The 25,716-nt window shown below is 40.7% G+C and overlaps 1 protein-coding gene across 4 annotated transcripts in view; it reads right to left on the bottom strand.

The window, feature by feature from the left end:
• Positions 1-11,693: 11,693 nt before the first annotated feature.
• Positions 11,694-25,716, bottom strand: part of TRPM6 (transient receptor potential cation channel subfamily M member 6) — a 149,602-nt gene continuing 135,579 nt past the window's right edge. For 3 of the 4 annotated variants that reach the window (XM_045191439.2, XM_045191442.2, XM_045191446.3), the window contains 3 exons: positions 20,935-20,986; positions 15,959-16,065; positions 11,694-13,369 (listed from right to left, as the gene is read on the bottom strand). In XM_045191439.2, the coding sequence (XP_045047374.2) occupies positions 13,236-13,369; positions 15,959-16,065; positions 20,935-20,986 (293 nt within the window). In that variant the 3' untranslated portion in view covers positions 11,694-13,235. The remainder of the gene's footprint in view (positions 13,370-15,958; positions 16,066-20,934; positions 20,987-25,716) is intronic. The other variant, XR_006654807.2, reaches the window with a different exon arrangement.

Below are 25,716 nucleotides of genomic sequence, written 5' to 3'. Positions count from 1 at the left end.
TCTGTTGTGAACCTCAAATCGCCCTAAAAATAACTTCTTTAAAAAAGAAAAAGCAGATCCAGCTCCACCAATCTTGGACTGGAAATCGTTTTGATGATTAAATAAAATTATCTTAAATAATAATTATTAATAATTCTCAGTGTGCCTATTGTGTGCCTTACCCTGTTCTAAGTGCTCTCTGTGAATTATCTCTAACTCGAAGAATAACCCTGCTTCGTGAACATTAGGTTACAGAAATGAATTCGCTCCACCACACTCAGGTGCAAGGAATTGCACATTACCTTATTTTTCTAAATCTAGATAAAGGTCTATTCTCTTTAAAATGAAAGAGAGTCTATGTCAGTAACATTGTCAATCATAGAACAAAGGTTGTTCACCGAGCACTTGGAAAACAGGGAAGGGCTCCTAATCATTAGGCCATTGGGCCCTGGTCCCAAGCCTACATGATCCACTCAAAGGCAGGAGCCTCCATTTGATCCGTGACCAGCACGGGCATGTATCGCTCCCTGTGCCTTCTCAGGCCATAGCTCTTCATCAGTTCTCCTGATATCCATCCACTAGCCCTTCACAGGCCCTGTACCTCTTACACAAAACATCATCTTCTTCTCTATCTCCAGGAATGAATCTCTCTTCTCTTTCCTGGGGTAGGCTTCCCTTCCCCCATCAATGCCAAGGTCCAGCCCCCACTGGTTTTCCAGAAGTCTTCGTGGGCCTTGCAACTTCTGCAATAAGTCATTAACATCCTGAGGCAGAGGCATCCACCTACATTCTTGGGATGGGGAACAACAAAAACAAAACATGCCAACATGTAAACAAACAATCCTGCCATATTCAGATGATAAACTGGGTTCAGAGAGGTTAAACAGGTTGTTCAAGGTCACGAACTGTTCAGTAGCAGAGCTTCAACTCAAACCTAAATCCTTCTGGCTCCAAAGGAATAGCAAATTTTCTACCATTCCATGTAGGCCTCTCTGAGAAACTTCAAGGCAACTCACAGGCCCAAGAAGGCTTCTGGTGACAATAGGATAGAATCATAAATCATCTTAAATAACGTGAAATATGTGACACAGTCACTGAAATCCAAGTCTTACCGTCTTTTCATCTTAATCTTCAATGTTCACCCAAAGTTGGTATTCAGATAACTACTTTCCATTTATATAAATGCACATTACACATGTGTACATACAAATAAGCAAAGAGAATGATTAAAATCATTAATTTGTAATAACATTCTGCAACTAGAATTCTGAAATCACATATCTTATGAATTAGCCTCATTGAAAAGCATAGACAATTAAACTTGTCTATGCTTTTCTATTAAACTTGTCTAAACTTGTCTATTAAATTTGACTTGTCTCAGTTGACAGCTTATTAAAAACTTCCAAGTTACAATTTTAGTCACAGAAACATCTGCACAGTTTTTAGGAAAACAGAGAATTTTAATACAAGAGGATATTATTTACCTTAATACACAAATTCAGTTATTATTAAGCTGAGTTCTACTCCCTCCTCTGACAATACTTACGTTAACTTTGGATGAAGCACATCTACTTGGACGTCATTACTTTCAGCTATCCCTTTAGCTCGCAGATTTTCTAATTCTACATTTTGGGGGGGTGGGGAATGGTGCCTTACTTATAAAATTAATTGTTTCATGGTACATATTTTCAGTCAGTGTAGTATAAAGAGATGTAACAGAAATAGGAAATCAGAGAAAGAAAAATTTAGGAAAGAAGGAAGGAAAGGAAGGAAAAGAAGGAAGGAAGGAAGGAAGGAAGGAAGGAAGGAAGGAAGGAAGGAAGGAAGGAAGGAAGGAAGAAGGAAGGAAGGAAGGAAAAGAAAAGAAAAGAAAAGGAAATGGGACAGAGGGAAGGAGGACAGAAGAGAAAAATATCTTCTCCTTATGGTCCATATTTCTCAAGGGTGACCTAAGCACCACTTGAAATTCTGTTGCTTCCTTTGGAGTCAATCTGGAGTATTGCGCTTTGGGTATTCCACTCGCACAGGCGGGCCCATCCCACTGGAGAAGATGGAATGAAACAGGATGTCTTAGCCTGACACCATTAAATATTTGATTTATATAACTCTCTTTGTTCTGATTCCATGCACTTTAAGCAATCCTCTGATTACAATCCAGCTTCCAAGTCCTCCAAGGACACAGTGTGATGATCAGGCTGATAAATTTTTGTAGTTTGCATAGATTCTATTTTTCAATATAAATTGGTAAACCGGAAGGTCACTAGATGCTATTAAATAGCTAGTTGTTGTGTTGACCAACAAATACCTAATCATCTAGGAAGGCAACAAAAAGAGGGCAGATATGCAAGTGGAGGCAGAAAAATTCACTGGCAGATACAGTGCCAGACTCCTAAAACCCACTCACGGTCTCACACTCACTTTGTGACGATGTCAGGAGGGAGTGGCTTCACCATGGGCTCACGGTCTATATATGGCCATTAACTGTGCAGGAGAGATTTCCTTGACACTGACAGATGCACAGAGGATGCAAGGTAACATTGTACATATGCCAGTTTGGATTTGCTCATCTAATGGCCTGGTAGGTCCTAATTTTCAAATCTGCATTTCAAACCACCATAGGGATTCATGCTCTAGTAATTTTAAGTTTGTTGCCCTGGCTGGTGTGGCTCAGTGGACTGAGGATCATGGATCCTTTGTGAACCAAAGGATCATGGGTTCAATTTCCAGTCAGGGCACATGCCTGGGTTGCGGGCCAGGTCCCCAGTATGGGGGACAAGAGAGGCAACCACACATTGATGTTTCTCTCCCTCTCTTTCTCCCTCCCATCCCCTCTGTCTAAAACTAAATAAATAAAAACTTTATTAAAGTTTTTTTATTTTTTAAATATATTTTATTATTATGCTATTACAGTTGTCCCATTTTTTTCTCCCTTTTATTCCCCTCTGCCCTGCAATCCCCCTCCCACCAGTATTCCCCCACCTTAGTTCATGTATATGGGTCGTACATATAAGTTCTTTGGCTTCTCCATTTCCCATACTATTCTTAACCTCCCCCTATTTTGTACCTACCATTTATGCTTCATATTCCCTTCATATTTATGCTTCATATTTCCCTCTCCCTCTCCCCCTCCCTGCTGATAACCTCCATGTGATCTCCGTTTCTGTGATTCTCTTCCTGTTCTACTTGTTTGCTTAGTTTGTTTTTGTTTTTGCTTTTGTTTTAGGTTCAGTAGTTGATAGTTGTGAGTTATTGTCATTTTACTGTTTGTATTTTTGATCTTCTTTTTCTTAGATAAGTCCCTTTAACATTTCATATGATAAGGACTTGGTGATGATGAACTGCTTTAACTTGATCTTGTCTGGGAAGCACTTTATCTGCCCTTCCATTCTAAATGATAGCTTTGCTGGATAGAATAATCTTGGATATAGGTCCTTGCTTTTCATGACTTCAAATGCTTCTTTCCAGTCCCTCTTGCCTGCAAGTTTTCTTTTGAGAAATTAGCTAATAGTCTTATGGGAACTCCTTTGTAGGTAACTGTTTTCTTTTCTCTTGCTGCTTCTAAGATTCTCTTCTTATCTTTAATCTTGGCTAATGTAATTAAGATGTGCCTTGGTGTGTGCTTCCTTGGGTCCAACTAGTTTGGGACTCTCTGAGCTTCCTGGACTTCCTGGAAGTCAATTTCCTTTTTCAGATTAGAGAAGTTCTCCTTCATTATTTGTTCAAATGAGTTTTCAATTTCCTGTTCTTCCTCTTCCCCTTCTGGCACCCCTATGATTCGGATGTTGGAACGTTTAAAGATATCCCGGAGGTTCCTAAGCCTCTCCTCATTTTTCTGATTTGTTATTTCTTCATTCTGTTCTGGTTGAATGTTTCCTTCTTCCTTCTCCAAACCATTGATTTGAGTCCTGGTTTCCTTCCCTTCAATGTCGATTCCCTGTAGATTTTTCTTTATTTCACATAATGCAAACTTCATTGCTGCATGGGTCTTTTTTTATGCTGATGAATTACCCAGTGAGTTCCTGAAGCATCTTGACAACCAATGTTTTGAACTGTGCATCTGATAGGTTGGCTATTTCTTCGTCATTTAGTTGTAGTTTTTCTGGAGCTTTGAACTGTTCTTTCATTTGGGCCACATTTTTTTTGTCTCTAGGCGCCTGTTATGTAGTAAGGGGCAGAGCCTTAGATGTTCACCAGAGCAGGGCAACCCACTTGGCTGTGTGGTAGCTCTGTATGTGGGGGAGGGGTCTGAGAAGGAACAATGCTGCTTGCTCAGCTCTGGCTGGCTTTCAGTCACTTCCCCCGCTACCCACAAGAAAATTGGGTCCTTCTGGTGCTGACTGTTGGATGGGCTTGTGTATATTCTAGGACCCTGTGGGTCTCTCCAAAGAACTCTTCTGTGAGACTGAGAGTTTCTCCCACCACCACAACCCCCACAGGTTTTTTGAGTCAGAGGTTTTGAGGCTTTATTTCCCCATGCTGGAATCTTGGGCTGTGGGGTCTATCTCACTCCCTAGTTGTTCCTTCCAGTTTATCCGCACATAAATGTCAGACTGCCCACTCTGCCAGCCACCACCTCCCTTGGTCCACCAGCCACTGCCTCACCTACCCTGGTCCTCTAGCTGCTGCCTTCCCATGAGTCCTCTCCACACCAGCTGCTCGTCTCCACCCCTCCTACCAGTCTGGATGACTATTTCTTCTTTAAATCCTTGGTTGTCAGACTTCCATACAGTTCGACTTTCTAGCAGTTCTAGTTATTTTCTGTTTTTTAATTTTTGTTGTCCTTCTTTTGGTTGTGTGAGGAGGCAAAGTGTATCTACCTATGCCTCCATCTTGGCTGGAACTCTAAAAAAATTTAAATTTGCTACTGCCTAGGCTCTACTTTATTGATTTGATCAAGCTTTAAATCCCAGCTCCTCCTTAAATAGCTGACTTAATCAAGCCTCTTAACTTATAAGCAGCATTTTCAAATCTTTGTAATGGTCCTAATAGATGTAGCCCATCAGGGTAACATTCAGATAAATGAAATTATATGTAGCACATATTTATCCCTAGAATAAATGAGTGCTCAATACGTGTTACCTATAATAATAGTGTAAAAATTATCATTAAATCATTATTGTTGTTGGGCAATGATGGGTCAGCATATTGTAAACTCCTTACTTGTCTTAGAGACCTTTGAAGACAGAACTGAACCTTGTCTAATGAGTCTAACCTTAGTTTCAGGACATAACACATGGTAAGGCTCAATAAGTATTTCTTGAATAGGATATGCAATGAACAGTTGTACAAAACTAGGGACTACACCACATGTAACCACTGCACCTCTCCTCCTACCCTGTCTCCTAAAAGATCCCCAGAAGTCCTTTCGCAGTAGGCAAACATCTGATCTCATGAAGCCCAGGCCATGTTTGTTTTGTTTTGTTTTGTTTAATCTTTGTTATATTTTTTCCATTACCATTTAGTCCTCTTACACACCTCCCCACAGCAATCACCACACTGTTGTCCATGTCCATGAGTCCTTTTTCCTTTTTGCTCAATCCTCCCACCCCCTAAGCTCCCCCACTAGCTGTCATCTGTTCTCCATCTATGAGTCTGTCTCTGTTTTGCTTGTTAGTTCAGTTTGTTCATTAGATTCCACATATGAGTGAATCATATGGTATTTGTCTTTCTCTGAGTGGCTTATTTCACTTAGCATAATGTTCTCCAGATCCATCCATACTGTTGCAAAGGGTAAAATTTTCTTCTTTTTTTATGACCGAGTAGAATTCCACTCTGTAAATGACCCATAGTTGTTTTATCCACTCATCTACTGATGTACACTTGGGTTGCTTCCATATCTTGACGATTGTACATAACTCTGCAATGAACATAGGGGTGTTTAGGTTCTTTCGAATAAGTGTTTTGGATTCCTTCAGATATATTCCCAAAAGTGGGATCACTGGGTCTAAAGGTAGATCCATTTTTAATTTTTGACGTATCTGCACACTGCTTTCCACAGTGGCTGCACCAATCTGCACTCCTACCAACAGTACAAAAGGATTCCTCTTTCTCTACATCCTCACCAGCACTTGTTTGTTGACTTATTAATGAGAGCCATCCTGACAGGTGTAAGATTGTACCTCATTATGGGTTTTATTTGCATTTCTCTGATGAGTAGTGACATTAAGCATCTTTTCATATGTCTACTAGCCATCTGTATGTCCTTCTTGGACATGTGTTCATTCAGGTCCTTTGCCCATTTTTTAATTGGGTTGTTTGGTTTTTTGGTATTCAGTTTTATAAGTACTTTGTAAATTTTGGATATTAACCCCTTATCAGATCTATTGTCGAATATGTTTTCCCATTCTGTGGGTTGTCTTTTTATTTTGTTGATGATTTCCTTTGCTGTGCAAAAACTTTTTAGTTTGATGAAGTCCCATTTGTTTAGTTTTTCTTTTGTTTCACTAGCCTGGAAAGATATATCTGATAAAAAAAATTGTTACAAGCAATGTCCAAGATTTTGCTGCCTGTTTTCTTCTAGGATTTTTATGATTTCAGATCTAACTTTTAAGTCTTTGATTCATTTTGAATTTATTCTTGTGTGTGGTGTAAGAAGGTGGTCTGGTTTCATTTTTCTACATGTATCTAATTTTCCCAGCACCATTTATTGAATAAACAATCTTTAGCCCATTGTATATGCTTGCTTCCTCTGTCGAATATTAATTGACTATAAATGTGTGGGTTTATTTCTGGGCTCTTTATTCTGTTCCATTGACCTATGTGTCAATTTTTAAGCCAGTACCAGGCTGTTTTGATTACTATGGCCTTGTAGTATAGTTTGATATTAGGTAATGTGATTCCTCCAACTCTGTTCTTCTTTCTCGGGATCACTGTTGCTATGTGGGACCTTTTGTCATTTCATACAAATTTTTGAAATATTTGTTCTAGTTCTGTTAAATATGTCATTGCAATCTTGGTAGGAATTATGTTAGGATAAATTCCTAGAGACATACAATCTTCCAAAAATAAATCAGGAAGAATCAGAGAAGCTGAATAGACAGATTATACCTAATAAAACTGAAATATAATCAAAAAACTCCCAACAAACAAAGCCCTAAACCAGATGGCTTCACAGGTGAATTTTACCAAAAACTCTGAGAAGAACTAACGCCTCTTCTTCTCAAACTATTTCATAAAATTCAAGAGGAGGGAAGGTTCCCAAACTCATTTTTGAGGCCAGCATTATCCTAATTCTAAAACCAGATAAAGACAATACAAAGAAAGAAAATTATAGGTCACTACCACTCAGAAACATAGATGCTAAAACCCTCAACAAAATATTATTAGCAAACTGAATAGAGCAAAGCATCAAAAAGATAACACACCATGATCAAGTGGGATTTATTCTGGGAATGCAAGGCCGGCACAACATTTGCAAATCGATAAATGTGATTCACCACATAAACAAAATGAAGGATAAAAACCACATGGTCATATCAATAAATGCAGAAAAAGCTTTTGATAAAATCTAACACCTATTTATAAAAACTCTCAGCAAAGTGAGAATAGAGGGAACATAATTAAACATAATAAAGGCCATATATGACAAACCCACTGCCGGCATCATACTCAACAGGCAAAAACTACAAGTGTTCCCCTTAAGATCAGCAACAAGACAGGGAGGTCATATGCACTTTCACCTCCCTCATTCACAGCAATAGGCAACAGGACAAGAAGAAGAAATAAAAGGCATCCAAATTGGAAAGGAAGAAGTAAAACTGTCTTTATTTGCAGATGACATGATACTGTACATAGAGAACCCCAAGGATTTCACCAAGAAACTTCTACAACTGATAAGTGAATTCAGCAAAGTAGCGGGGTGCAAACTTTTCAGAAATCAGTTGCATTTTTATATGCCAATAACAAACTAACAGAAAGGAAAATTAAGAAAACAATCACATTCACAATTGCTTCAAAAAGAATAACATACCCAGGAATAAATTTAGCCAAGAATGTAGAAGACCTATACTTGGAAAATTATGACACTGAAGAAATAAATTGAAGAATATACAAATAAGTGGAAGCACGTACTGTGTTCATGGATAGGAAGAATTCACATAATTAAAATGTCATCCGACTCATGTTTGTCTTTATTTGCAACCATCACGTAATCTTCCAGCACACACCACTCTCTACTCCCTGGGGAAAATAACCCACCAGTCCTGCCACCACCTGTGATGCTCTGTCCTCACCCACAGCAGATGATGTCACCTTACTCCTTCTCCTCTCCACTGCTGTTACCAGCATCTCTGCTCCCCAAGTCCCCACCTACAAAACTTCATGGGCGAGTAGGGAATTCTAAAACATGGCAACATACTGCAATAGTTTTCTAGGGCCTTCATGAAGTAGCACAGACTAGGTGACCTAAATAAGACAGATTTATTTCCTCACAGTTCTGGAGCCTGGGAGTCCAAGATCAAGGTGTTGGCATGTCTGGTTTCTTCTGAGGCTTCTCACTCTGCCTGGCAGCCACCTTCTTCCTATGTCTTTCATATCATCTTCTCTCTCTATGTGGTGTGTCCTACTCACCTCTTCTCTTAAAGAGATCAGTCCTATTTGATCAGGGCTCACCTTACTGACCTCATTTAACCTTAATCATCTTTAAAGACCTGATCTCCAAATATGGTGACATTCTGAGGTACTGGGAGTTAGGATTTCAACACATTAATTATAGGAGGATACCATTCAGTCCATAACACACACCAAGAGTTTCTTTTGGTAACTAAAGCATGCCTAGGCTCTGTGACCTCTGACTTGGTGAACAACGGGATACAGAAAAAATTATTCATTAGAAGCCAAAGTGTAACCACATGATGCCATGATGATTCCCCAAACCCCTCAATGAGGAATTCGTTAGGTGCACATTTGGACAGTCACTAGACTACCATAATACACGCAAAGACCTTATGACTAATTTAGGAAACACAATTTCTAAAGGTTCGCAATGGAAAAATAATCACTAGGAAAAAATAATTCTAAAGGAAGCTAGTTGCTGACTTGGCCAGGTGGCTCAGTTGGTTGGAGCATTGTTTGTTCAGTACACCAAAAGTCTGCAGGTTTGATCCCTGGTCAGGGCACATACCCTGCTTGCAGGTTCAGTCCCCAGTCGGGGTGGGAATGGGAAGCAACCTATAGATGTTTATCCCACATCAATATTTCTCTCTCTCTCTCCCCTCCTCTCTCTCTAAAATTAGTAAACATATCCTCGGATGAATGATGGCACAAGCTTTGGGCTTTACTTCTTGTGGAAGAATTTCTTTGGACAGAAGATGGCAAAAGAAATTAGCTGGGAAAACCTAAGTCCATCAAAAAACAAAATAAATAGGAGACACTGTGAAATGGCAAATGTCCTGATTTTGAACTATTTAATTAAGTTTCAAAATAGAAAGGGAGAAATGAGCTTATTCCCCTGGGAAAGAAGTAAATAGCAGAAACTACTTCTGTGTTTATACTGAGACAGGTCCACTGAGCATCCTCTGTAAACATTAAATAAAGATCACGTAGTATCAAAAATGAAAACCCTTATTATTTATTGAACTGGATCCCATGCTCACAAGAAGCCTCTTAAACGAGATTCTCAAAGGACTTTATAAATGCTCTCTTATTATTGTTCACCTTTCTTTGAAAAGGTAAGTATCTCATCTTCATTTCAGAATTAGGGATTAAGAGAAAGGTTAAATGAATTATATAACATTATACCAACATCTGCCAACAATAGAGATGACATTTGTTATCCCTTGAAAACTAACAATCTCTCTTTGAAAAAAGGCAACCTAACTAATTATTTTTAGGAGGGAATTTCACAAAAATATTTTTTATCTGTATATCATGTTCTAAAAAGAAAAGTCAAAATTAATAACTGTGCTAAATAAAAAACCAGTGTGGTTTTCAGAACCCCTTCTATTCTGTGTCTCTACCTGTGTGGCTGGAGATTTGAAATGCTATTTAAGTCTTATTTTCCTTCAGAAGCTAACCTCTGTGGAATAAAATGCTGTTAAGGAAAAAAATCTTTTCTGTCATTTGACTTTAACTTATGATAAATTAGCTTCAACTAGTTTCTTAGAAAATTGCCCAAGAAATGACTACAGAAAATTAAATATGAAGACTTCAAAGAGGCAAACACACAGCCTTCAGATTCCGACCTCAGAGAGTAATCCGCCCCTTCTCATGCTTTGGAGAGATGTGAGTAAAGAAATTGTACGAGAGAATGGCAATTAACCATCTTTCAAATGACTTTTCTATCAATCTTCTTTTCAAAGGGTAATAAAGTGATGATTATTTCTAGGCAGTTTCTGGGAAGTTATCGTCTCATTTCAACAGTCACCAGTAAGAGGGACTGTACTGTGGTATTATCGCCCTGATGATAAGGGCAAGAACTGGTTGAGAATTCAATAGACAAGGTATAGGTTGTTAAAAGCTATTTCCTGGAAAATTAAGAGAGAGAGAGAGATCAAAAGAATTGTGCTTGGTCTTAAGGAACTGGTAATCATTCCCTTCTAGATTAAAAATGCAAATCTGATTTATCACCTAGTGAATAAAATTTATCATCTGAAGATTTTATTATTTCAACAAATAACATCAAAAACTTATGTGCCACACTTTGTGCCGGACACTGGTGACTGATGGGGAGACAGCAAGCCATGACGGGGGCAGCTATGGCATGACTCGAAGCACCTGAGTGGTCCATCTCACCTAAAGCAACAGCCACCAATATAGAAAAAAAAAAAATGAAACCTTGAATAAATGGTTTTGGGGCAAGTATTAGTCATCAAGTACTTTTTTTACAAAACCTGAGAAAATAATAACAGGGCAAGAAACACCCAAAATTGTATCTGATCTCATTCCCTAGAGCTGTCAGAGCTTTAAGATGTCATGGGGCTGAAGTCACAACCTATGCACAGGACGCCTTCAGAAAACACTCTGAGACCTGGCTGTTTCTCTGGTCCCCGGGTTCAGGTCCCATCTGAGAAATGGGCTTTGTGCGCATGCAAAGAGTATATGGTCCTTTCTTTAGTGGTTCCAAAAAGCACTTCTTTATCTTCTTATTTGCCCTAATTCTCTCATCCCAGTCTGAAATTACAGCCCACTGGCAGACAGGGAATGAGATACACATTCAGAATCAACATTTGCCCAGAAGTCAAATTTTTTAGCACTGACCAGAAATCCAAACTTGGGAGAGAGAAGGAGGAGGTGGAGGAGGAGGGAGAGAAGAAGGAGGGGGAAGGGAGAACGAAGTGGAGGAAGAGAAGGAGAAGAGGAAGAGGAAGAAGAAGAAGAACAGGAAGGAAGGAAGAAGGAAGGAAGGAAGGAAGGAAGGAAGGAAGGAAGGAAGGAAGGAAGGAAGGAAGGAAGGAAGGAAGGGAGAGGGAGGGAGGAAGGAAGACATATACCTTTCGGGGGGCAAGGAAATGTTATGTTTATTGCATCCTCATCACTCACGTGATACAGATAAGGCAACTATCTGTTGAATAAAACTGACCAAATAAATGAACGAATACACCACCCTTTTATGGTCATGAATCACTTCAAATCAAGATTGTCACTTCAGTATTTGCATGCAAGCAATCCCACATTGAGCTTTGCCCAGGAGTTCATCTTCTTCAATGTTATTCTGGTGATTTTTCTCTAAAAAGGAAGAAAAAAGCACATCACAGAAATTTGAAATCAAAATGTCTTTATTTTCAAGTTCCGTTCCAGGTAACAAATAGTTGACCACTGAATTAATGCCTTTTCTTGGACCCTCAGACAGGCAAGCTGCCTCTTCCCACAGCTGAACACACAACTGAACTCAGAGCCAATAGATCCCTACTGATTTGCAGAGTAGGATAACGCAGTCAAGCCCTGAAAAGAGCATTCACATTTTATCCTCATTGCCAATCAAGAAATCACCCAATTTCCTACCTTCTGCCATCCCTAAAACCAAAATAAAAGGGGTATAAATTAGTCCTTGTGTGAATCACACAAGAATCAGACATGATCCTTGGCTTTACACCCCTATGCCTGGGCAGTGTTTCCCCTGAAGTACAACCTAAGAATGCAGAAGTGTTGATTGAAAAAGCAGACCAGCCAATGCAAGGACTAAAGATAAAGGTGAAGTCTTTCAAACCAAGGATGTTTGCTGCTGATAGATTGGAACACTCTATGAAAAGGAAAAGGAGATGTTCCTGCTTGTGTGAAAAGTTCAGAGGTCGGGCAACTCCAACAGTGTCAAAGGGAAATGAGTCATCCCCAAAATGTACTGTAAGGTGCAGCTTCCAGGGACCCTTCCCTCCGGCTTCCAAAATGATTACACATTCTCAGGTGGCACTTAAAATAGACAGAGCATTCATTAAGCCACCAGAACTCTGCACTGGAATGAAGCAAACATCTTCAAAGCATGTTTCAATCAGAAACCCACTTTCCCCAGTGGATCTGACAGAGAGTAAGTTAACCTGTAAAATTATATACACAGCTTTAGAAAAGAGAGTACCCCTGAGCTTAAGGGAAGGGAAAACATTTCTTAATAATTTCTAGTTTTGCATATTCTTGTTTCCCTTTTAAAAAAAGATGCAAGGGCATTTGGTTTAGCTTTCCCTTTTCCTTTCTTTCAAAGAAACGTGAAATGCCCAGGTATCAGATGATTCACTGACAATACCTCCAACCCACCAAGATTTCACCAGAATACTAAATATTTACTGGGTAGTTTGTGCAGGAGTGTGCTTCAATCTGTGCAAATACACCCTTATTGTTATTCAAAGCCCCATGCTACTGGAAAGGAGAGAGGAGGATGTCGAGTGACTTCTTTATGTACATATATATAAACAAATACACCATGTGGGTAAGGTGGTGAACAGCAGTGGGGGTTAGAGTCAGCACACATAGTGAGAAAATAAATTAAATTCCTCTCCCTGATTCTCCAGTGCCAACATTCTGCTTCAAGGGATCTAAGAGACCAGCTGAAGCAATGAGGTATGAAGGAGCAGAATTCCCAGCTGACTCCTCCTGTGGAACAGATGACAAAGCACATACAAAGCACCCCGCACCCAGACCAGCATCCAGGAGAACCCCTTCTTCATATACGAAAGAGGTCTTTAGGCAAGGGCAGGCAGGAGGCATGTCCCATGGAGGCTCACAGGGAAGGCCATCCTGACAGAGCTGTGACATAATCCACGTTACATCAACGTAGTTAGTTCATGGAAGGGAGGGCCGGGACTGTCATCTTCTCGCTCCGCCCCTTTTCATAGTCGAGTGAGGTCTTCTGGAGGATTACCACACCTTTTCCTTGCTGGAAAGCCATCACCTGGTTCTGCTTTGATTTCAAGTCCAGAGGTGGAATTTATCCCTCCAGGTGAATAGTCATTCCTTTTTAAATCTGCAAGGGAGACAATTAAGACAGTTATGTGGACCCTCAGAAACACAGTGCTCACACAGATAAACTGAAATTCAAGTTTTCCCAAGCACTCAGAGAGCACACTGCTTCCTCAGGCCACCCCTACATGAAACTCAAACCCTCAACCACGTCCAAACCACCTACTGCCCCACGCCCGTGAGGGACTCTAACTCCCCAATGCTGTTTTAGGCTTGTGCTCTCTGGGGCCAGGGAGGGAGGGTCGGTTGCTTGATTCAATATGCAGTGCCCTATAAGGCACAACCTGGCCAGAGTTAAGCGATGCCAACCTGCAAATGGGACATTTCACAGTGGAATGATGGGCAGGGACAAGGAGTCCAGCCCAGATGGTGATCTCAAGATTTCAGTACTCAGCCTTCTGCCACAAAGCAGTACGTAGGTTTGGCACCACCTATGAAGGCTTTGTCCAGTTATTGGATCCTGTGCTTCCTAAAGCCTCCTTCTTCTGTTTGAAAAGGAAAATATCAAAAGAAAACCAATAAGGGGAATCTTTGGGGAGAAATGTATGGAGGAAAATGGGCTTAAATGCCTGTGTACCATCTTGTGCTATAGTAATTAAATTTGTTAACCTTAAACATATATTCTGTGTATTTGCAATGTTAAAATTATCTGGATATGAAAATAATTCAAATTATAGTTTAGTAATAACAGTTCCTGAACATAGCCATAAACTACTTCAATCTTCACGCCAACTTCATGAAATCAGTGCCATTATCCCAGGGTACGGATGAGGAAACCGAGACGCACTCAGGTCACGGCCCGGTAAGAAGCAGAACTGGGATGTGGGTTGAGACTATCCGGCTCTGGATCCCATGTCCTTATACACTGTCTTAAACTGCCCCTCTTTAAAGATCGACAGATGATGATGGATGGATAGATAGATAGACAGAGAAAGAAAGAAAAGATAAAACATTATCAAGCAAAAAAGAAAAACTACCCCATTCCTCTTTTCCAGACTAAACATTTTTTCATTCAGCGTTCCAATCCCTAACTGAGGATATTTCTTATTTCCACTTAAATGTGCTAATGTTTTGAAAGGAACCATGGATTAGGTCTAAAGATGGAGGAATTATTGAATTACTCATGTAAAACTCACCAGCATAGGATAAAAAAAAAACAATGATCTCCACATTAATCATACAAACAGCTAATGGGGCTCAAGGATGTACACAGCGAGTGACATCTGACGTCTTCCTTTCTCCTGGCCCATCAGATGTGATCTCTGTGTCTCCGAGAACTAGCGGCTGCCCTGTCCAGGGTACAGTGAAGCAGACCTGGGAAGGAGCTGTGCCTGAGGACACCACGTTAAGGGACTGGACTCCAGCCTACAATCATGCAATGACTCAGACCTACATCAGCACCTGCCTCCAACAGAGCCCTTTCCTGGAGGTCCTGAAGCCCCTCAGTCCAGCCCCAGAGCTTCCCTGGGTTCCTTGTGACCAGAGAAGAGGCCAGTGGGTGGCTCAGCCAGCATGCTCTGGACTGATCTGTGTGCCCAGGTCTGCCGTGTGGTTTGTGAGAGCAAAGTCCTGGGCAGTGAGAAGGAGGCAGTGACGACCTTCCCCTCTTTGCTGCTCCCACCCAGTCTGCCCACTCCACGGACACACCCCAACCACCAACTCTGTCGGACAGGCTGTTAGTTCTCCCTGGAACCAGGAACCTAATCCAAATCCCAGCCCTTTTCTAGGTCTTGCCCACAAGTGCTTTTCTTCCACAAGCCTTTTACTTCTAACGCTAACAAGATTAGAAATTGCCCTTTTTATTGTAAATTTACACCCACTCCATCCCCAGTTACAATGGACGATGATGATTTCCAATTCAGGGTATGAACACTTGAAGGCAGGAAGGGACAGTCTGCTGAAAACATGTGAAATTCCATTCTAAGGAGGAGCTTGGGATGATCTAAGAAAAACAGTGAGCAAGCTGAGACAGACATAAAGTGTCCCTTCTGAGATAAAAGGAAAGAATGAGACTGAGCTGAGACTGCCAATGTGGGGGACGCAGACCTCCCACTGCGCGCTTTCATGTTAGGAATATTTTCTGTGGTGACTATATTGGTTTCAGAAAAAGTGTGTTACATTATCAGATCAGATTTAAAACATATCCATGTGAAGAGGCAGGTTTTTGCAGTAAAAAGCACTACTTTAATTGACAGCTGTTCTTCCTTCCACACCCACCCTCCCAAGTGTCCAATGAGTAAATATCAGTAGACTAGAAATACTGTGGACACCATGCAGGACCTCAGGGTGGGGAGTGGCACAGAGATCCGCCTCAGTCCACTGGACCCCAATTAAGTCTGTAGAACTTGCCCCTTGGACAGACTGTGACAAGCATTGGGCCCAATGCCGTTTTATCGCATTTTGGCAGAAACTGAAGTAAATCCCTGTCCTTTTAATCCCTTCAGAGACTTGAAAAATTTGCAGGCAGAAAGTCAGGCCTCAACTGCGAATGAGATAAAAATGTGATTGAGATTTTCTACTCTATCCCAGGTTACAATGGATGTTGTTCTTGGAGAGATTTACTTAGAAAAAAACAGAATTGTTTGGGGCATACCCGGGAGTTTGAGCTTCCGGCAGCAGGCGTTGCAGCGATGTTTTGCAATGAAGTTTCTAATTGCATCTTCCCCTAAATTGGCCGGTCCAAACACCATTCCTCTTGATCTAGAGGAAATATCAGAATATCAATGAGATCACAGCTAAGAAAAAGGAGCTCGACTGGGATTCTCTGAGATACCGAACAGTATCCCATAGTAACCCAGCAAACTCGAAGTAGCCAACAAAGAACAGAGCACTTTGGGGAAGCAACAATGTTAGGTTTGCAAATTTCAAATTCAAATGCACTTCCATCTTTGTACCCAACTCCAAGACCGACTGTGGAACTCATTTCATTGCTAATCTGATAGAAGAGTGAATTTTCTATGTACCACGCTAAACCAAAATACACCGAGACCCTTTTTAATGCATATGGGCTGAGAGAATGACGCTCATTTTCAAGTGTCCTACTAGAATACAGGAAAGACAAGGGATAAAGTAAAATAAATTTGCTATTGAAACACACCTTCTAAAAGGACTCTTGTGCATGGTTTCAAACCCAAATCCCTTTCTAGATAGAACCGTGCTCTGGAAAACAAATGCCACACAAAACCTTACATGAGTACTCGTGGCCCCGCGCACTCTGCTTTACACCCTGCAGACTGCTGTGCACGGCTCTTCGTGGAAAGACAAGACTGCTGTGACTCTGCGGAAGTGAACTGCAGACACTAAATGTAGGTGACAGAGTCACAAACAGGTTCAGTATACATGTGGCACAGTTTGAACGCTCCATAATTATAACAGATCCTCAGCAGATTCCAGGACCCAAGTTCATCCCTTATCAGACTGCGCTGAAACATCATTCTTCAGGCTGACACTCTACACACCACGGAACACAGCACACCAGAACTACTTCCAAAGAAATTTCATGAAAGCTAATATTTTACTTTAATGATATGCAGAGTGGAAAAAGCACATTTTAAAATCTGAACTCAATTACCGCTCTTAAATACCACATCTCAAGAAAAAAATAAAAGCAAACTATCACAAAAGGAAACAATAAACTTTGCTTCTAAGGAATGTGGTTTTTCAAAAGGGACGTGGTGTAAAAATGGACTTTTTTCCATCCGAGTATTGAAACATTTATCTCAATTTCCACTTCCTTTTGGCAGAATAACAGTAGCTGCTCTGAAGGTGTGCCAAGCTCAGAATGAGGGCTGATGTCAGTTTGATCTCAGATTGCCTCTTCGCTCTGAGGCGAGTAGGTGGAGGAAATCTCTTGGGAAGACCAAGTGAACAGACACCCAGGATTAATTTTCCTGGTCACTCAATTGCCCTTACAAAGCACAGCTCTGGTGGTATTTACCCGGCTGCATAAGCTGCCTCTTGTTAACAATTCTTCTCTTTCTGGTTTAAAAAAAACTTCAAATAAAGTGAAACCAAATGTGGCACAAACAGTAGAATCACTCACTATTTAGTATCAGAACTCGATGTTGCTGGTAAAGTGAAAAATAATGGTGTTTTTTTCAGTCATTAAAATGGAGAATTCCTTTATCGTCTCTCCAGCAGGACCCTGTTGGAATACGTCACTCTTGTGCATTCTGTACCTGCTCTTTCTTTCCTCCCGTAAAACATGCACCCCCCACTTAGAGATGTAACACTGATACTCAGATAAAAACTATAAGCTAAATCATTTCCTTCTGTGAGCTTTGTGGAAGTTAAGACAAAAGAATCAAAATTAGAATAAAATGTATCTATCAGGGGTTTGCTCCCTGTGCGGTGAGGGAGGGAAGGAGGGTTGTAGAGACATTCATTCCCTACAGCACAGTTACAGCCCTGCAATCTCAGATAATGCCGTGTTAAAAATACATAAATATGTCCTGGCGGGTGGCTCAATTGATTGGAGTGTCGTCCTGTGCAAACTCCATGGGGTTGCAGGTTCCATCCCCAGTCCAGGTGGGCATACAGGAGGTAACCAATTGATGTTTCTCTCTCTCTCTGTCTCTCTCTCTCCCCCTCCCTCCATCTCTCTCATTTCCTCACTCTGGGATCAATGAACATATCCTTGAGTGAGGATTAACACAAAAAAATGAACAACTTTTTTCCAGATTGTTCACAGCCCAGGAAAAGCAGGTAGCATCTTGGTTCCACAGGTGAGGAAATGCTAATTAGTGCCACGTATACACAGATTTACTAAGGAATATCTCATCACTGTCATCATTTCAGACTTATCAGATGCCCCACGCCATCAAGGCGGTAAGTGAAAAGACGCAATCCGAAACTACCAATAACTGTGGGGGCCTCCGCGGAGGCTCCTGATCTGAGGAACCCAGTGAGGTGGCCACAGGGTATCTGGTGGGGGTAGGCCTGACGGCTTTGTCTTCATGTGCAAAGGTTGGGGACAGTTTAAAAAAACAGCAGACATTAGAGACCATGTCAGAATTTGCTCCACAAAAACACCTTCCCTTTTGGTAGAGGACCAGGCCCTTTCATGGACCCCTCCTCTTGGCAGGCAATTTACCAGCTTCAGTTTTCTCATTCGTGGACTGGGATTGAAGACGGTAACCTCCAAAGTTGTTGTAAAGGGTAAAATAAACAACATGTAAAAGCACTTGCATAACCTGGTGCTTCTCAAACTCTAAGATACAGCAAATCAGCTTAGCAGCTTGTGAAAATTCAGATTCAGATTCAGGAGGTATAAGGAGGGCCTTGAGATTCTGCATGTCTCACAATCTCCCAGATGATGCTGTTACTGGTCCACGGCCCGTGCGCTGTGCAGCAAAGGTTTATTAACACACAGGAGGCATCTGAAATGTGAGCCTCGTCAAACTAATTCGATGTAATCTGCTACCGTTGCAAGAATACAGTACTTCTAGTTACCCTTACCATGAAAACCAACTGCACCCAAAATTAGGTGACCCCACAAAACGAGGCACGCTACAGTGCTGCCATCCTCTCAGTTTCCAGAGTTCCTGTCCTCGAGTCATAAAAAATAAAGTCTGCCACAGGACAGAGGCGCCCAGCCCTGGCTGTCCATTAGACTCACGTGAGCATCCTCATTTGTTTTTTTTTATTGTATGTTTTCTCTATTTCCATTTATCCTCCTTACACCTCCCCGCCCCACCCCCGCCTCGCAATCACCACACTGTTGTCCATGTCCATGAGTCCTTCTTCCTTTTTGACATGAGCAATTTTTAAAAATATAGACATCAGGGCCCTAGCCTCAGAGATTCTGATTTAATGCCAATGCTGAGCAGCTTTTTCTTTTAAATTTTCCTAGGTGACCTTAATAGAAATTGAGACCCACTGGCCTATAGATTGCAATTAAATACTCCACTGTCAAGTGGGATAACATAATCTTAGATTCTAAAAGGTGGATATATTCAGGTCATATTAAATGGCATGTGCAAAAGTCAAAATTTAATAAATGATAGAGTATACATAAACTTGTTCCATGATAGATGCAAATTTTTTCACTGCAAAATTATAAAGGAAGTACTTATAGTACCAGCTTCCTACTACAAAATCTTGGGCACTCAGGGCTACTGAAGAAATAATATTCTTAGCGAAAAACACTTTTAGTTCTGCTCAAGTGAAAAATAACAAAGCCTTTGTCTGTACCCTAATAGTCACAACGTGAAATGCAAGGTCAAATGCCATAGGAATTGGAGGCACAGGGCAGTATGGTTCACCTTCACCTTCCCCAGCTCTCACCTAGTGCACACAAAGAGCTGGGACTTTCAGATGGGCCTCTCTGCCTACAAGCCCACAGATGGGACCATATTTAGATCAGATCATTCCATAAAAGGACAGTAAATATTTACCGTGTGAGTCCTGTGGGAGGGGAAGTAAAATTTTCAGATTTTATTGCATAAGGATTTCCCACTTCTATAATTTTATAAATATATTTTACAACCCAGAGCCGAGTACTGACACTTAGAACAACGAAGAAATAAAAACGTTATAAGCTAGCAGTTCTCAAGTGTGGTCTCCGGGTCAGCAGCAGAATCAGCATCCTCTGGAAATTTGTTACAGTTTTTGGCCCCACCCCAAACCCGCTGAATCAGAAAATGGGGTGGGGAGGCCGGAGGCAGCAATCTGTGTTTTAACAAGCTCTTCTGGTGATGATGATGAAAGTTCATGTTTGAGAACCACTGTCGCCTGCCATACTGATCAGTCCTTAATCAACACCATCATTTCTTTCTTTCTACTCCACCTTTCACAGAGGAATACAGCTTCAGGCCCTTATTGCTGAGGCTTCCCAAAAGTCTGTTTATGGGACAAAATGCCATGGGAATTCAAAGGACTGGCAGATGACTCAACCCTGCATATAATTTAAACTTCAGTCTTTAATTAAAAGACAATCTGATGCTCCATGCTTAAGCCCCATTGTTTCGGCCTCTCACGGATTTGCCATCACTGAGCAGCGCATGTCTCGCCCTCAGCTTCATTTTACAGGCCTGTGATGGGAGACACTGCCCGTGATAAGATGCAACCACTCCTTCGGGCAGACAAGAAACTGTGCTTCTCCTGGGACACTAATTGTTTGCATGTCAAAGCCTATAGAGGCTGCACTAACCCCTATATCTCTTTTGTTTGGGTCATAGAAAACTCAGTCAAATTTTCAACAACGTTCTGGTTATTGCATGGTCTTTACAATTTCCATTCTCATGCACTAACTTAGCTCCAGACTGAATCCTATGCTATTTCCATATTTTGACTTTGCCCCCATTTCCTAATCTATGCTTTCTTTAAAATCTTATTGTATTTTAAATCTGATTTTATTGTATTATATTGTAGTTGGATATATATATATATATATATATATATATATATATATAAAACATAGATAAAGATATAGATATAGAGATAAAAGCTGCCTCAAAACCTCTCTAGGATCTAGGCAAGAAATACAAATGTTTAAAAATTATTTTTAAGAAACCACATACAATGTGTTAAATGCAATTTTCTACAAGATAACATCATAAATTAACTTACTGTTTGTCTTCTGGTTTTATAACAGATGGATCTGTCAAATTTTCTCCAACACCTCCAAAGAAGAAAGAAAATTCATTTTGCAAATGGAAATTTTACTTTCTCAGATTTCAAGAAAATAATAATCAAATTTTACTTTCGTTCTTTAAACCTATTATCTACCCTGCAAGAAATTAAACATCATGAGACTTAACTGCACTAAAGCAGTTATGGGGGCATGTTCAACAATTTTAGTTGATGCGGTCTCCCGCAACCTGCTCTTGTGCTGTAGCAAACTTCTAGGCCACAAGTGAGTGTTTTAGTTGTGTGTTCACGGTTGCTTACAGTGGTGTCCATCGTTCATTTACTGCTCATGTGTACCAGACATTCTAACTTTATTTTCTCCAATTCTTAGCCATCATAAAAAAGTATTAGCCTTCTCATATCTGCATTTTACCAACGAGTAGGTTGATATTCAGGAAGGTTAAGCAATTTGTGAGAGGCCACACAGTCCAGAGCGTGCTAACAGGATTCAAGCAGAGCCGAGGCTTGCGTCCCTCCCAGCGGTGCATGGTCTCCTTGCACAGAGTCCATCGGCTCAGCAAGGGGCAAGAGGCAGGGCGGCTCTGCAGGCACAACAGCTGTTGCATCAAAGACACACATCAAGTGCTGTGTGTGTGTATATATATATTTATACATATATAAATATGTATATATATAAAATGGAAAAGCAGTGGGACGCAAATACCCCCTAATTATTGATTTGGGTGCTGGCTACACGTGTGTTCAGTTGCTGAACTCCTTTGGGATGTAGGTACCATGCTGTGCGTACCTTCCTGAACACGGTATGTTATTCTTCAGTAACATTTACCTTGTAAAAAATGACACTAGTGCATAACAGGATAATTTAAAGCTAACATTTATCAAAACCGGGATCAACGCCCAAAGTGAATCTGCTATAAAATGCAAGTGGCCAGGAGACCAACCTCCAAAAGGGCAACGATTCAGAGGCCGGCTGACTGCACCGGTGAAGGCACAGCCCAACGATTTCTGGAATCATCCCCTAATCAGCACTGGTTCGCTTTGCTTGGAAGAGACCAACTTTGTGGAAAAATTATTTTAAAACAACATAAAACACTTAATATTATGTATTTGTATTTGGCTAAAAAAAAAAACTTGTTTTCTAATCACTATTTTTTAAAAAAGACTTTTGCTATGGCTTATATATTTTACCATATGCTAAACCTTTCACAAGAAAACATAATCCTTAAAGTTTATAGAACTTTCCCCTAAAAAACTGACTTCCTTAGGAAAATCACCCGCGTACGCACGGGTTTTCAACCCTGTTTGTGCCATGACCCTCCCTGTTAATCTGATGAAGCTAGCGGACCCCCTTCTCAGAATACCGTTTTAAATGCATAATTTAAATACACAGGATTACAAAGGAAACCAATGATACTAAAGTACCATTACTATAATATTTTTTAATTGTTGTATTGCAATATTTGGCTTCTTTATGAATATGTTAAAGTAACAGAATCTAGTACAAGTCTAATAACTGTCACACCATCCAACAATGCATAGGCACAGTATTTTGAGATATCTGCCAACACATGTGCCATGTTGATATCTGTAACTGCTCACAGTCACGGGTTCTGCTAATACCGCTGTGGTTCGCGGTCTCCATTATAAGCAGGAGACATGATGAGTTTCAGCTATAGGTCAGTGAAAATGAAGGTGTGACTTGTTTTTCATCAGAGTCCACAGACCCTCTGGACGCCACCCAGGGACACTTCAGAGCCCCTGCACAGAATCTCTTTGTGCACTGAGTGTGATCAGGGAAAGAGAAAGTTAGGCTGAAGCAGAGGCTTAAGTGCAAATGTGTAAAATGTGCTTTGCTGGTCGTTTATCCTTTTTAAAGAAAAAGTCACAGGATAAGGTTCTTTATACTTTTCTTATTACAGATATAAGAAGGAACAGCCTAGAGAGACCCTGCTTTTTGAACTATGTAGTAAATAAACAGAAAGAAAACAGACTGATATCCCAAGTACCATCAGCAGAGAGATCAAAGGCTACAAAATCCTTTACACGTTAAAGCTCAGACCTAACTTTAAGCCTGAAAATTCCAGGGCTGATGAACGCCTTGGGCTGAATAAACTATAAATTTAAGCTGGGAATACTCACAATGCCTACAGAAGTCATATTGATTGGGAAAAAGGAAGCTTTATAAGGAAAAAATAGTCTATCAAAAATCACATCAGCTCCTGTTTACTTTAAATCTTATTGCTTGTTACACGACAGAAAGGCAAAGGACCTGGATTCCACTCACAGCTCCCTCACTCTCTACTTGTGTGACCTGGCCACCGTTGTTAATCTCTCTGAATCTCAGTTTTGTCATCTGAAAGTGTGAATAATAATGAGCCTTATTTTACAGGGTTACTGAGAGGAATAAATGAACTATTGTATACAAACTGCTTAGAAAAGTGTCTGAGCCAGAAGGTGCTAAAAAATGTCCACTACTGTTTTTATTATGTTTATTCTATAAAGACCTCTCATAAAGTAAAATTCAATTCTTTTACCCCCGTCATGTCCTGATTATCTCATTTCCCTAAAGTGCTGTGTTGTTAATGAATAAATTCTCTTATAAAAATGAGGGTTTGATGTCCACAAAACTGTATCCCTAAACCAAATCGAACAGTTCAGAGCTTAACTATTCAACACGTTTTGGGGGGCCCTCAAAGGGCAGAAAGGGCTCTGCAACGTGTGAGCAACGGAGAGCAGCCCAGAGAACCGATCACGCTAACCCCTGCTCCACCACCTGCCCTGCCTCTCCCCACTACCCAGGAATTGCCCGAAAGGCAACTTTTAACATCGGTGCTCATCCTACCCACATCACCTCCTAAGTATTTGAAAACCTGAGAGAAAATAAGACATTTTCACATTTAAAAATCACAATATCTCTTCAGGTACTATGCAGCAAGCCCTTATGAGAAACCCAGAAGCTCCCATTCTGATCCCAACCACCTTGGGATACATCAGTGAATCTCTGCATCTGTGGAAAGAAATTACCTTCTTTGCAGCAGCAGAATTTCAGGATGATGATGTTGATGCTAATGGTGACTTATTCTGGAAACTGCTTTGTTGAATTTTTTAAAAATCTAATATGTCCAAAAGTTCTTTGAAAAATATGAGCTTAAAAAACATATTCTGAACCACTGTAATTTGAAATGCAATTGCTTTTAACTCCCATCGCAGGGAAATAAAAGTTGGATTTCAAGCATAATGACAATGATTCAGGCCCTCACAAGTAGGATGTTTAATGGGAAGAGAATAGAAAACTATAGTATAATTATAGGACTGGAAACTGATCAAGCCTTTCCTTAGAATGCAGTTTCCCGGCCTGGGGTGGCAGTCCTGGGTTAATGACTGGCAGTCCCTTGGGTGGAAGTGGAGAGGAGAACAAAAAACTAAACTGCCAGCGTGTTCCCCGTTCCTGCTTTCCCTCAAAGCAATGGGAAGCCACGCGAGCTGGTCAGGGCTTCTCTCTACAGAGACTGAAGCCCAGGTCTCTGCAGCTCCACCGGGACCACAGCTGAGAACAGACTGCTCGCAACTGAAGATCAACTTCCCTTTTAAAGAGCCACACAGAGCTTAATGCTAACAACAATGACATTTACTGAGGGCTTACTATGTGTCAGAAACTTGACTCATTTCAACCCCTTAACAACCCTATGAATCAAGTGCATATTATTTTCCTCAATCACCCATGAAGGACGAGGGACCAGAGCAGTCACCCTCTGGTCGCGAAGCTAATTCGTGGGAAAGCCACGAGTCAGATGTTAGCACTGCGACAGCTCCAGATCTCTTCCTCCAAACGGCTGCTCTCGGTCCTCCCAGCTTCCATCCCCCACCAGGCAGATGATACACACCATCTCTCCAAAGACTAGACAAACTAATCAACAAAACTGAACCCAAAATCATTAAGATATTTTAAGAAAACATTATGTGCTTCCCAATTTTCCTTTCCAACCTGGTTTGGATTAAATATGATAATGTGTAAGCCTTTAGCCAAGTGTCTACAACAAAATAAGAGTTAGCTAGCAGTACTAGTAATATAACTGCTTATAATTTCTGTTATAGGATTTGTGTTCTTCAGTAAGTCCAGGCCTAACCAATTGGCCAAAACTCTCCAATAGTATCTCAATTTCTTCACACTCAATCTATGAGGTCCGCTCTTCCCTTCTTTGAAGGTCAGTGTTTTGACATAGTTTATTGGGAGGGCCTTATTTCTGCAATTCACATAATTGCTCAGTAAAAGAATAAAGTTAATTCCCTTTTTCCCCTCAGACTACCAATGCAGCATTTGTTCTGTTTAATGTCACGTTGGATTACTAAGAGGCATAAGAATCCCCCAAACATAAACATCATTACACAAAAACCTATTCAAGTGGAATACAACACACACTGAAGAGTCATCATTAATTCCTTAAAGTTTTTCTTTGTTTTTTTTTTGATTCTGCTTTTTGCTTTTTAAACAACCCCACCCAAAACTCAAAGCACAGACACTCAAGGACAGATGAAAACAATCAGCCTCTCCCCAACATGAGCTACAAAAGCAGATGCCTTGGGCATCAGCGTGCTGGGTTCACATGGATCGTGTACTTGCTGGTTTAAAACAGGAATCATCTTGACTGTTTTAACTCTGTTTATATTGCTTCCTGCAATATTGTGTTTGAGGGTTAAATATATAACCTGTGAACAGCACAGATCTGAAAGGACAGAAGGACTTAGCTGTAGTTTAAAACG

The sequence above is a fragment of the Desmodus rotundus genome, chromosome 1 (genome assembly GCF_022682495.2).
Source record: "Desmodus rotundus isolate HL8 chromosome 1, HLdesRot8A.1, whole genome shotgun sequence".
Lineage (NCBI taxonomy): Eukaryota > Metazoa > Chordata > Mammalia > Chiroptera > Phyllostomidae > Desmodus > Desmodus rotundus.
The sequence above is the reverse complement of the archived record's forward strand: the minus strand, read 5'-3'. Positions and strand labels throughout refer to the sequence as shown.